Source organism: Mya arenaria, chromosome 1 (genome assembly GCF_026914265.1).
Source record: "Mya arenaria isolate MELC-2E11 chromosome 1, ASM2691426v1".
In the NCBI taxonomy this organism is placed as follows: domain Eukaryota; kingdom Metazoa; phylum Mollusca; class Bivalvia; order Myida; family Myidae; genus Mya; species Mya arenaria.
Window position 1 is genome coordinate 17,275,287 of NC_069122.1, and position 13,991 is coordinate 17,289,277.

Sequence of the window (13,991 nt, forward strand, 5' to 3'; positions counted from 1 at the left end):
TATGTCTTTTATAGCTACATATGGTAACGGAAAATTGAATTTTCAGAACTCCCCGGGATATCGCCATATTAAAAATCCGCTGGAGGTTCGATCCTTGTCCATGGTGCTTGAGATGAGTCTTTGGGGGTGAGAATCGGGTGTCCTTATGCTGCCATGAAATGTCATATTTATTATGTCCAATTATGTTCAAAAATAAACTTGGAGAATGTGTTCTATGTTTTAAGAACGACTCGTTTCCTTTCTGTCACTGATGTAATCGAAAACCGCAAGAAAAACACTCTACTGTGTCATTTCTACCAGTATAGCAAAATCCTGCTAAAGATAATTGGAACTTGTTTGGTTCTATTTTAGGTGACCACATGTCGAACGTTTTAAGTCTGTCTTGGTAAAATATCATACTCGGAGAACTATATTCAAACTCTAATAGTTTGGAAGTTGTCATTTCGACTGTCCGTGTAAGAATGAAGCCAACAACTGAACACTTTCCTTCATATCACAGAGAGATTCAAAAATATCAAATGGTAATTGAAGACTTTGGTGACCCTTTTTAAATATCATTTTAATGCGTCGCTGTCTCTCTTCCACAACTATGACTAATTTATCACAAAGTGTGCATGTAATTTCTCTTCTTATTGTTGACGAGGAGATATTTTCAAAACCAAAACCTCTCAGTATGTCTTTATAAACGACTGACAGCTACACATGCAATGATTGGTACTTCAATACAGATAGCTGTTTAATTGTCTGTGAATATAGTCTTCAGTGTCTTTAATTTAAAAAAAAAAATATGGTATAAATTTACACTGGTCTTGCCATTCACCACGACTATTGTACTCATCAACTATGGTTTAAAAATCGGTACTTCTTAATAAATCTGTCATATGTCTATGGCTATCTCGGAGCCATTCGTATATGGAAACTACTTATACGAATGAGCGTTTATCAAAAAAGAAACGTCTATTGTCATCTTAATCAGATCAAGGTATCGTTTGTCAAGAATGCCAATGCTATTGTTTATATCCCTTCTATTGAAATGAATACTGTCAATCAAAAGAGACCCCCTTAAAAATGGCCGCTAAAGCGCCAAAATGGACGCTTAAGCGCGGGAAACCGTCCAACATGGCCGCCAAGCGCGCTAAACCACCAAAGATGGCCGCGGAATTCCTCTTTTTACATTACTAAGAATAAAACAAAACTGCCCAAAACATCGCGATATGAAATCGTTGGTGGACGCGACCTCCCCACTCCCATTTACCACCCAAGTGCCCGTGTACTACGAGTAATCAAATACGCCGGCGTAAAAAAAAAAAAAAAGGTTCACTATTTACGAAAAGAAAGATTAACATTTAATTCAATGTTTTATTTTCATTAACGTGTATAATATATTTAAACAGAAAAAAAACAACAACAACATAGCTTAATTTTTTTAAAGAAAACACCTTAAAATAACACTTAAGAAACATCAATGTTAAAACATACTAATTTGTAATTAAACAATAAACCATAAGATTTGTGTTTTATTACAGACATTATGCAAATATCCTTGCGTTCAAAACTTGAACTTGCAATGAGGTTCGTAATTCAGTACAGCAATAATTGAAACGTTTAAAGAATAGAGTTTGACAAAATAATGTTTTGTTTTATGCTTTTCAAGAGATTACCATTTGATAATAATATACAATTTATATCTATGTTATCATAGGTTTTTATAAGGCTGTGTATATATATGCATTCTAAAATGTATACAAGAACGCCGCGGAGCGAACACAAAACCTCGAGTTATTGGCCTTACCATACATGTGCGTTTTGTCTCTTGCAACATGAGAACCAGGTTTCAATACAAAATTGCACTGTTTTTGCGTTTAGGCAAGGGATATGCACGACGACGACGACATCTGTAGTCTTCGAAAAAAAACAACAGACAACTTTAAGCTAAAACGGACTACTTTGTTTCTGAAATCAATAATCACTTTTATGTAACAATATGATGATAGCTGCCGTAGGCATATTACTATTATATAACTGTTTATCGACAACAAGCCGTTAAACAAGCTAAAGTTCAATGTCTCTGATTGCGATAGGCACAATCTCTAGCATATATATGATAATGTAATGACAACTACTGTCTCTCAGGCTAAAACTGAATGATACTGGTCGTGATTATATAGGCGCAATAGCTAGTGTTTAACAATATAATGGAAGCTGCCGTTTCAGAATGTTTTAGTAATGTATACAGCAACAAACCAAACACGAGAAGAAAGAGCAATAATATCAATGAAACAATGAAAATGATCACGAAGTAATAAAGTCAATACATTTAAAAGAAGCTAATAAAAAACGAAATTCATAGGAAGAATAATACATATATCTCATGTTGATAACAATTATAATTATTTTGTCAAAAACAGACATTTTCACATGGGACTGTTATGAAAGTCAACGTTTTGGGATTTTTATATACATATCTTACATGTGTATAATAAAAAAAATATGTACATATATCTGACTTAGTTTGGTCGTGTTTGCATAAAAGCTAGTATATAACAATATTATGATAGCTGCCGTTTAACAATATTTTAGTAATGTATACAGCAACCAACCATACATAAACATGTACGTAATCCGATCTATGCGAATTATACTATAAAAAGAGAAAGCAATAATATCTAGACGTAAAGAATCGATATAGATATATAAAAGCCACACCCAATTTGATATAAAGAAATAACACCGAAAAGAGACCACGAAGTAACAATGTCAATACATTTTAAGGAAGCCAACAAAAACGAAACATTATTCGTATGCTGCATCTTGATAATATAGATAGTTATTTTGTCTTAATCAAAGGTTTTAAAAAACAGACACTTTCACACAAAACCGTTATGACAGACAACGAATTTTCTTTTTAAGGTTTTTCAAGGTTATATCTTGAGTATATTAAAACATATGTACATATTGACACAAGATCTCAGTTCATTGGCAAGGATGACTTCTCAACACCACATAAGATGTATATATCTTAACATATACATTAAAATTCATCGGACTTAAATTATGTCAACGGAGACTACCCCTGAAGCCTTTTTTCGGCATACAATGTTTATCTATTTGTATATACACTGAATAATCTCTTGCATGGGTGACTACCTTTCAAGCTTTATAACGGCATACATTGTTTATCTATTTGTATACACACGGAATACTATCTTGCAAGGGAGACAACCTCTCAAGTTTTATAACAGTAAAAACAGTGTTTATCTCTTTGTATAACACAGAATGATCTCTTGTAAGGGCGACTACCACTCAAGTCTCATATCTGCCTTGCTCCAAACGTATTGTCCCCCTCTCTTGAAGAACATCCTCTCATCGAATCCACTGAACAATAAGGCGTTATCTACGCCGACGTCCAGAAGCGACTTTGATGGCTGCTTGCTGCCTTTGGTACAGTCCAGGAATCGCATCTGAAATATTTACATCACGATTCATTGCCTTACAAATCCATGTATGTAGTTTTCATTGTATTATTTTTAATATGCAGCAAATTTAAATAGTATTATGCTATTTTGTATTTATGCATGCCTGTTTCAAACTAAAGATTGAGTGTTTCAGTAGACCTGTCCAACGTTGTAACATTTGATCAGTGCACGGTTTGGTAAGTCCGCACACTGTCCAAATGTTTGCATACGCATATGAACCCTAATTCTATGCTAAAACACTAAATGCCTTATTCGATGGTAATCCATCATGCTGGAACATGTCTTCAAAGACAACCGAACGTAGCAAAATCTCGTACTTTTGAACATTGTTTGCTTGAATGACGTCAATTGCTTAATTGATGGCATATACATTTTACCGCAAAAAATGTCATCTGACCGATCACTAACGCTGTTTGTGATAGATCAGATACATTTCGAAGATGTTGCGTTAAAAGAATATGCGTTAATATGATAAAGATATTTGACAAACGATTTTAAGTAAAAAGGGTAAATTGTGATGACTTACATATTCGTCCAAAATCAAATACGAGTTTTGCATCTGAAAAATAAACACACGCATTCAAAACATTTGTCGAGTTAACAAAAGAACTACAAAGCAAATTTTGTTTTCTTCCAAGAAACAACACAAACTGATTTCTGTTTTTCAAGTACGTATCGAAAGTTACCATTGAAAAATCAAGAAAACAAAGACAATATGTCTTTAACAGAGAGTGTTTGAATTCGGTTTCGAAATGTAACACAGCAAAACTATGGCAATACCTTTTCATTAGATTACCTTTTCATTAGATTCAGGTACCAGACAAAAGGCAAAACAAAGGCAAAACGTCTACAACAGAGATTGTTTGAATTCGGTTTCGAAATGTAACACAGCAAAACTATGGCAATACCTTTTCATTAGATTCAGGTACCAGACACTCAACATCCCGATGCCTCTCAAGGAAAGATTGAAACTCCTCGTCCGATATGACAAACGTCTGGGCATTCCTGATGGCATCTGCCCCGGCATTTTCTCCGTCTATCAAAAGACACTGGAAGACCTAAAATGATAGAAATGGTCTTGAATTTCTATCGACGTTCATTCGACCTGTGGATTTTATAAAAAAGTAGACATGCAAGTTATCGTTAAACGCAAAAAAAAATTTTTTTATAAAGGGCAACAACGATATAATGCCGATATAATGCCGATATAATGCCGATATAATGTCGATATAATGTCGATATAATGTCGATATAATGTCGATATAATGTCGATATAATGCCGATATAATGCCGATATAATGTCCATATAATGCCGATATAATGCCGATATAATGTCGGTTGCAGGCAAATGTTCAAATCATCGATACCATGATAATTGTTGTTGTTTTTCATACAGCCAAAGAGCCCTTTCACTCATTAGTATTTCTAAAAGAAGATGCGATCCAGGGCTTTTAGGCAAACTTACGACATATGAAACAGAAATGTAATGCGAATGGACCAACTATAGTTTCTAAGTTCTGAATTCACAAAATGCATTGAATATTTTCATTGAAGTATCCTGTATTTTACAATTAGAATGTTGTGAGAAGTTTCTCTTATACGTTTTCAAATATCTTAACACAATATAATAACATAAACATTTCGTATTTTGTGCTATGTATTACAAAGTCTATATTGAATGTGTACTCAATCATTCAAGCGAACAATAAAAAACATCAATAAACATCATTAGTCAGAATGTTTCCCTCAGAGAAAGATCTATAAAGAACAATATGAGCTTTTGCACATGGTTTCAATTTTATTTCTTTTAATAAAAATTGTACAAGTGAGAAATGACAAGCATTAAGAACGACCTAGCAAATACAATAGATAACAATAATAGCATGATAAAAATGAATACTTTTACGTACGGTATGTCAGACAAAATTAAGCAGAGAGCTTTAAAGATGCACTCTTAATCCGAAATAAGATGTACCAGAAGTAATACAAATGTTTTAATTTACCGAAAAAGATGAACAAATATCAAAAACAATGGTTCTTGTGGTGGAAACTGTGTTTCACTTGATAGAAAGGTGCAGTAAACACGGTATTTCTACCGTATGAGATGATCGTTTATCACTGTAGAGCATTTAGCGCTCACCAATCATTTAATATGTGTGCGTTTCCAGCTATTAAATACACGGTTACAATCTTGTTATCAGTTATTAATATTCTCCATAAATGCATTATTTAGTAAGTAATGAAAGGTTTATTACTCACTATTTATGAGTGTTATACATGTGAATGTATTGATTTTAAATACGAGTGTCACTTTAATTTCTCACTTCTATCATTCATCCAAACCGCTTGTGAAGATATCGTGGTGTGTGTAAACAAAAATAAGAATTTGATACCTGCATGATGAAATATAAATACAAACATATTGCAAATAGGCTTCTGGCTGCTCGGATTATTTTTAAAGTTTGATTCGCTTTAATGATACACAAATAAATGGCTTATAACAACTAAACAAGACCGCCATGTGTCCCACGCCAAAGCTCATTTGTTGTTTTTTATCGAAAACAACCTTGGATGTATGCCGGTACATCGGTAGAAGTAGTTCGTTATTTTTTTAATTTTATCATTAATTAATTGTCGTGTTTAAGCTTGTATTATTGATCTTGGTTTAAATTGATTGCCAGTGAAGTGTATTATTGCATACATAATTGAGATATCCAAGAGTTAAGTCATTATGTTTAACTGCTAAATTAAATTACTACGCGATCTTCTTGCAGCGGACTTAAACATACCGATTTCTGAGTATGTAAACCGTCCAAATACATCCGAGGTTGTTTTCGATAACAATAGCCGAGGAGCTCCGTATGATTTTAGTACACAATTATTGGATTCAGTTATTCGCCGTGCTGTACATGTTCTCATAGTCTCCGGTAAATGCGTACCTAGTTGCATTTGATTATCTTACTTTTTTTAGATATGGCTAAGGTTTGAAGGGGCTGTACTCCGTATGATAAAATAGCGAAAAAAAAAGGAGAAAATTGTCGAAAACTGACATAAACTTGGCATCTATGTGTACAATGCATTGAAACTTACTAACTTAAGTACCACATAGTTCACAATTTGTTTAAGTTTAGCAGTTATTTCGTATTTTTCCATTAAAAAAGATTACTGGGTATGTCTACCAGGTAGAATTCATTCCTTATGCGTGATTGGCTAGTCGGTGTTATCACGTGATATTACCGAGGTAGGTGTATAGCTTAATTATGTCACCCATTGTGTAAGCCGTCGTGGCTCAGTGGATACGACGCTGGACTGCAATTTTGGCGAAACAGGTTCGAACCCGGTCTCCGACACAATTTTTTTTACATTTTGTACTTTTTTTACAATTATGATATCAAAGCGTAACACATTCTATTAGGTAATTGTCCTGAGATTCGTTACAGAAAAAAACTTTTTTGGTGCCAATCTGGTGTACAGTCCCTTTAAGTTTTTGCAGAACGACAACGCAGACAAAACTATCACAAAATGCCGACTTTCTTCATCGGAAAACATTTATTTATACCTTCCATCTGCACGGGTTAAGTTGTTTCACCTCTTCAACCATGTTTTCATCCTTGTTGTAAGTGTTCACCACTGAGTTCAGCTTAAACGCCACCTAAAGCAGGTCATTTTATATAGAGTACTGTCTGTAACATAAATAAATGTTATCTACATACAAGAACAAGTGTGCACTTCATTCAGAGTTTCGCCTATTTGTTACAGGTTTATAATTGTTTTCAACTTGTAACCTAGAAATGACAATTAAATCTACTTCCATTTCAACTAAAAACATAAAATTTGTATTTTACTCATACTTATAAACGTTATTTCGGAAATGTAAACTTCATGAGGCTTCACGTGGGGAACCGCATGTATTTTAATAACTTTAAAATCACTACTGGTTTGATTTTGTGATTCCAGTTGATTTCAGTTATGAAATCTGATAAAAAAATATTTTCCTAAGAAGTATTTTGATCATTAAACAATTGAAATACACTTGCCAACTACAGATTTGGTGAGGGGGGAGGGGGGAGGGGGGTGGGTGCTCAAGAAGAACATGATGCCCTAGATATATCTTTTTTATAATGTTTACACAAAAAAGTGATTCTCTTATCGTCATCATCATTGATTTTCAATTCGTCTAGTCAGATACAATTAATGAAGTTTGCACATGAAAGTAACCAAATGCATTCCAAAAAGTAAGTTTAAACTAAACTTTTTCATACCTGGTATTCCGCACAGAGTCTTCTGACGGACCTTAATGAGCTCAAATGGTTTTTCTGTCCCTGCTGTCGACCAATTTTCTCGTTTGTGTCCGGATCAAAACTGTCGCAAGAAACAGCCAGAATATCTAGATAGGCACCTGACAAAAAACATATTACGTCTGATTAATACCTTAATTAACTATGAATGCCAATGGTTCTTAATATATGCATTATATAAAAAAACACATTTCCTGAAACTATCTAGATATATACATGACAATAATAATGGCCTGTTGTAGACTGATCGATCGACATGTACAAAGCGTATTGCCTCCCCTTTTTTGAAGGGGGGGGGGGTCATAAAAAAATAAATAGCGCAATTCTGTGACAATACAATTAGGTTAAAGAGTGGCATTTGATTGAAAGAAGGAAGGTATTTTCTAAAATCAACCGGCAAATCTGATGTACTTAAATTGTAATATAACATTATACAGACTATGGAGTAACAATGTCAAGGTGGATCAATGAACTAAGCATAACATGATATACCAGTTCTATAACCTTAACAAAGAAGTGCAATGCAGAAATGATACACGCATGTTAAAGAATGGCATTTGCTTGCGAAAAGGGCGGTATTTTTTAAAAATTATGACCTGAAGTCTTTCAGCAGGTTTCTTTTTCTTTACTCAAAGAACCCATTTAACAGTTTTTTTCAAAAATGCCAAAGAATGTCACTCTGACATTTATATCAGGGTTCAGCTAGGAAGGTTAAATGATATACTGTCTGAAGATAGTGTTACGTTTATCAGTTACTGATAATCAATAACTCGTCGCGCCAATGTTAACTTTTTGTCGTGCTTAAGAAATATGTTTACAAGACCGTACAGAAAAAAAACATTCAAAAGAAAATTGAACAAAGAAAACAATAATACAAAAGAAATAGTTTTCCACCTCATAACCAAATCATTTATCGAATATACTTCCTCCACTTTTGGAATGGAAAGTTGCTTTGATATGGATTGCTACAAATGCTACGAACAATCATCCTAAACTGCTCCATTACTATACTTCACTACTAACAATCATCCTTCACTACTCCAACATTATTCTTTACGCGTCATCAACCCCACTAATCGAACGTAAGCATTCACTACTCCAGAATTATCCTATAAACGTCATCAACCCCCTCTTATTCAACATCATCCTACTCTACTCCGCAATTATCCTATAAACGTCATCAACCTCCTCTAATCCAACATCATCCTACTCTACTCCGCAATTATCCTATAAACGTTATCAACCCCCTCTAATCCAACATCATCCTACACTACTCCGCAATTATCCTATAAACGTCATCAACCCCCACTAATCCAACATCATCCTACTCTACTCCGCAATTATCCTATAAACGTTATCAACCCTCTCTAATCCAACATCATCCTACTTAACTCCGCAATTATCCTGTAAACGTCTTTAACCCCATATAATCCAACATAATCCTACTCTACTCCGCAATTATCCTATAAATGCCATCAATCCCCACTTATCCAACATCATCCTACACTACTCCGCAATTAGCCTATAAACGTTATAAACCCCCTCTTATCCAACATCATCCTACTCTACTCCGCAATTATCCTATAAACGTTATCATCCCCCACTAATCCAAGTTTATCCTACACTACTCCGCAATTATCCTATAAATGTCATCAACCCCCACTTATCCAACATCATCCTACACTACTCCGAAATTGTCCTATAAACGTCATCAACCCCCACTAATCCAACAACATCCTACACTACTCCGCAATTATCCTATATACTTCATCAACCCCCACTAATCCAACATCATCCTACACTACTCCGCAATTATCCTATATACTTCATCAACCCCCACTAATCCAACATCATCCTACACTACTCCGAAATTATCCTATAAACGTCATCAACCCCCACTAATCCAACAACATCCTACACTACTCCGCAATTATCCTATAAACGTCATCAACCCCCACTAGTCCAACATCATCCTACTCTACTCCGCAATTATCCTATAAACGTCATCAACCCCCACTAATCCAACAACATCCTACACTACTCCGCAATTATCCTATAAACGTCATCAACCCCCACTAATACAACATCATCCTACTCTACTCCGCAATTATCCTATAAACTTCATCAACCCCCACTTATCCAACATCATCCTACTCTACTCCGCAATTATCCTATACACTCCATCAACCCTCACTAACCCAACATCATCCTATCCTACTCCGCAATTATCCTATAAACTTCATCAACCCCCACTAACCCAACATCATCCTACTCTACTCCGCAATTATCCTATAAACTTCATCAACCCCCACTAATACAACATCATCCTATCCTACTCCGCAATTATCCTATAAACTTCATCAACCCCCACTAATACAACATCATCCTATCCTACTCCGCAATTATCCTATAAACTTCATCAACCCCCACTAATACAACATCATCCTATCCTACTCCGCAATTATCCTATAAACTTCATCAACCCCCACTAATACAACATCATCCTACACTACTCCGCAATTATCCCATAAACTTCATCAACCCCCACTAACCCAACATCATCCTATCCTACTCCGCAATTATCCTATAAACTTCATCAACCCCCACTAATCCAACATCATCCTACTCTACTCCGCAATTATCCTATAAACTTCATCAACCCCCACTAATCCAACAGCATCCTACTCTACTCCGCAATTATCCTATAAACTTCATCAACCCCCTCTAATCCAACATCATCCTAATCTACTCCGCAATTATCCTATAAACGTCCTCAACCCCCTCTTATTCAACATCATCCTACTCTACTCCGCAATTATCCTATAAACGTCATCAACCCCCTCTAATCCAACATCATCCTACACTACTCCGCAATTATCCTATAAACTTCATCAACCCCCACTAATCCAACATCATCCTACTCTACTCCGCAATTATCCTATAAACGTCATCAACCCCCACTAATCCAACATCATCCTAGACTACTCCGCAATTGTCCTATAAACGTCATCAATCGCCACTTATCCAACATCATCCTACTCTACTCCGCAATTATCCTATAAACTTCATCAACCCCCTCTAATTCAACATCATCCTAGACTACTCCGCAATTATCCTATAAACTTCATCAACCCCCACTAATCCAACATCATCCTACTCTACTCCGCAATTATCCTATTAACTTCATCAACCCCCTCTAATCCAACATCATCCTACACTACTCCGCAATTATCCTATAAACTTCATCAACCCCCACTAATCCAACAGCATCCTACTCTACTCCGCAATTATCCCATAAACGTCATCAACCCCCTCTAATCCAACATCATCCTAATCTACTCCGCAATTATCCTATAAACGTCCTCAACCCCCTCTTATTCAACATCATCCTACTCTACTCCGCAATTATCCTATAAACGTCATCAACCCCCACTAATCCAACATCATCCTAGACTACTCCACAATTATCCTATAAACGTCATCAACCCCCACTAATCCAACATCATCCTACTCTACTCCGCAATTATCCTATAAACGTTATCACCCCCCTCTAATTTAACATCATCTTACTCTACTCCGCAATTATCCCATAAACGTCATCGACCCCCTCTAATCCAACATCATCCTACTCTACTCCGCAATTATCCTATAAACGTCCTCAACCCCCTCTTATTCAACATCATCCTACTCTACTCCGCAATTATCCTATAAACGTTATCAACCCCCTCTAATCCAACATCATCCTACTCTACTCCGCAATTATCCTATAAACTTAATCAACCCCCACCTACTCCAACATCATCCTACTCTACTCCGCAATTATCCTATAAACGTAATCAACCCCCACCTACTCCAACATCATCCTACACTACTCCGCAATTATCCTACATCCTACACTGCCCACTATAGCCATTCGTTGCTCAACCATCTACCTACACTTGTCCACCATCAGCATACTCTAGTCACCACACTTCCGGAACAAACCCTCTGCGGCAATGCTCCTATTTGTACTATTATGAAACAGACTATATAGATCTATATTAATACTTGTACCCTTGCTTAACCACTGGAAATCACTTGTAGAGTAAACTTAGTAGCAGACTCGCGTCTTCTGTTTGCCTTTCACTCTAGCTACAATAATGAGCGATCAGTGATACTTTTTTATTATTTTGACATTTCATGTGTATCCCTGTAACCAGTCTGCCATAGTCTAAAAATCGTCAAAAGACTCGTTGACGGCCATTTAGGTGGACTATCTTTCACTCCTATAGATTGAATACTTGTCAACCAAAACATACAACATTATTGCTAACAACCGTAATATTCAATGAATGTAGTATATATCAATTGTTATCTAAAACAAAGCTAACATGCACTTCTCACCGTATGTTTTGAACCAATTCTCCGTAACGAGACTTCCGTTGCTCACAATAGTGACACTCGGTAGTTGTAAAGACTCCTTGCAGAACCTAACTAGTTCACCAACGAACGCCCCTCTTTTCACGATAAACGGCTCTCCGCCAGAAAAGTTGATCTTTTCCATGCCTTAAACATTAACTGGAATTTTTGAATTCATGAATAATCAAGTTTAAAAAAAGAATGTCAAGAACATTATACAATAAATTTAACAGTTTGTTCTGGAATAAATTTTAATTATTGCTCTTTTATTCAGTAGTACAAGTAAAAAACAACAACAAATCATTACCAATCATTTAGTTAATTTTGTATGTACTGAGCAAGATCTACGCTCTGAATTGTTAGTTAATGGGTTTCAAATGCAACTGTAATGACCATTGTTGAGAATGTTGCACACATTCACTATTGTATGAATGGTGCTCTGACACTTTACTCGACTAAGGCAAGACAAAAGCTTACAATAATGCATTACAATCATGCAGATTACCCACAATGATACATTACTTACCGGCATCCTTTAGCAGTGACAGTCCACGTTTAGCATCCTCAAGAGGCAAAACGAATGATGTTTTAGCTGTGTGAAAGCAAAATCCACATTGATAATTGCATTTCCGCGTGAAATGGTAATTGACGCTCAATGGAACTACCTTTTCTTGCACCGGAAGCACACTTGGTACCAATCCGATCCTTCCGGAAGGTAAGTTTGTACTTTTCCGCTGTCGTACAGTCGGCAAATGTAGTCTTCTATTTTCATTCTTCCTTTCAATTGTGTCAGTTAGAATAATATCTTCACCGGATAGAAACGTCGAACTCATATGATGTTTTAGTTTTGCATAGTTAAAAATAACAAATGCAACAACTACGGAACTAAATACTAATACAGTAAACACAGGCTCCATTCTATATAATAGCGTTTAAATGATAAATAATTAAATAACCATCAAGTCAATACAATCACACAGAACGTGTTTATAAATCTAATTCGAATATTATTTCCAATTTCTCGAAAACCTCAACTTAAATACAGCGCGCCAGAGAAAACAGACGCTTAGAATAGATATGAAGCAATTGATATTTTCGATGGAAATTCCGCTCGACCTGACCTATTTTCTACTTTCGCTTTTCCACTACGAATAGCAAGACGCTATTTTCGAAAAATGATAGCAAGTAACAAATGACATTGACCTATTTTTAGATATACTTAGTGGGCTTAGATAAACTACGACTGCCTATTGTAAAGAATGCATACAAAATGCAGATCAATATAGCGTATATGTAATATTGGTTTTCCATGTAATGAAGCGACCTTGGCTGGTTTCAAAAACCTTGTTTTCTTCTGCTTGTTTACTTTCATAGTTTCAGAAAAATCCACGAAGGCCGTTTTCATTAAATAATGAGTAGTAGTACAGACGTGTTTTTTTATTTACCTGTAAAGATAATTACACTGAACTAATTCAACGATGACAATTTATGAATAAAAAAACCTAGATGCGTGATTCATGCTCATTCAATCCAATGTTATCTGCTGATAAAAGTAGCTATCTAGACTTCACTTAAATTGGTCTCTTTTCTTATAGCCATGAAACATTCGCACATGTAGAACTTTAATTTCGAGCAATTGAGGTTATATATATAATAATATTTATGGTGGCAAATTACTGCCGTAAGATAACCTGTTCACGTTCGCGAATTGTTTCGTGATATAGACTTAATTTTTTTCGATAATTATCCGGCTATCTAGTTTAAATTCGCGAAACTTTTAACCTAAGACTAAAACTGGCTTGAAAAAGTCTAGTGTCTT

The 13,991-nt window shown here is 35.5% G+C and overlaps 1 protein-coding gene across 1 annotated transcript; it reads right to left on the reverse strand.

Moving 5' to 3' along the window:
• Positions 1 to 1,926: 1,926 nt before the first annotated feature.
• LOC128235029 (radical S-adenosyl methionine domain-containing protein 2-like) lies at positions 1,927 to 13,273 on the reverse strand. Its single transcript, XM_052949716.1, has 7 exons — positions 12,699 to 13,273; positions 12,158 to 12,319; positions 7,739 to 7,875; positions 7,036 to 7,128; positions 4,385 to 4,534; positions 4,003 to 4,035; positions 1,927 to 3,461 (listed from the first exon to the last, which is right to left on the reverse strand). Exons 1-7 carry the CDS (start codon positions 13,087 to 13,089, stop codon positions 3,297 to 3,299), a joined length of 1,131 nt encoding a protein of 376 aa, XP_052805676.1. The 5' UTR covers positions 13,090 to 13,273; the 3' UTR covers positions 1,927 to 3,296.
• Positions 13,274 to 13,991: the final 718 nt, after the last annotated feature.

Excerpts from the sequence above, each read along its gene's own strand:
- LOC128235029 (XM_052949716.1), bottom strand. The coding sequence starts at position 13,089 with ATGGAGCCTGTGTTTACTGTATTAGTATTTAGTTCCGTAGTTGTTGCA. Across the intron at positions 7,129-7,738 it reads GACTCTGTGCGGAATACCAG|GTGGCGTTTAAGCTGAACTC; the intron begins GTATGAAAAAGT and ends GACCTGCTTTAG. Across the intron at positions 3,462-4,002 it reads ATTTGATTTTGGACGAATAT|ATGCGATTCCTGGACTGTAC; the intron begins GTAAGTCATCAC and ends TAAATATTTCAG.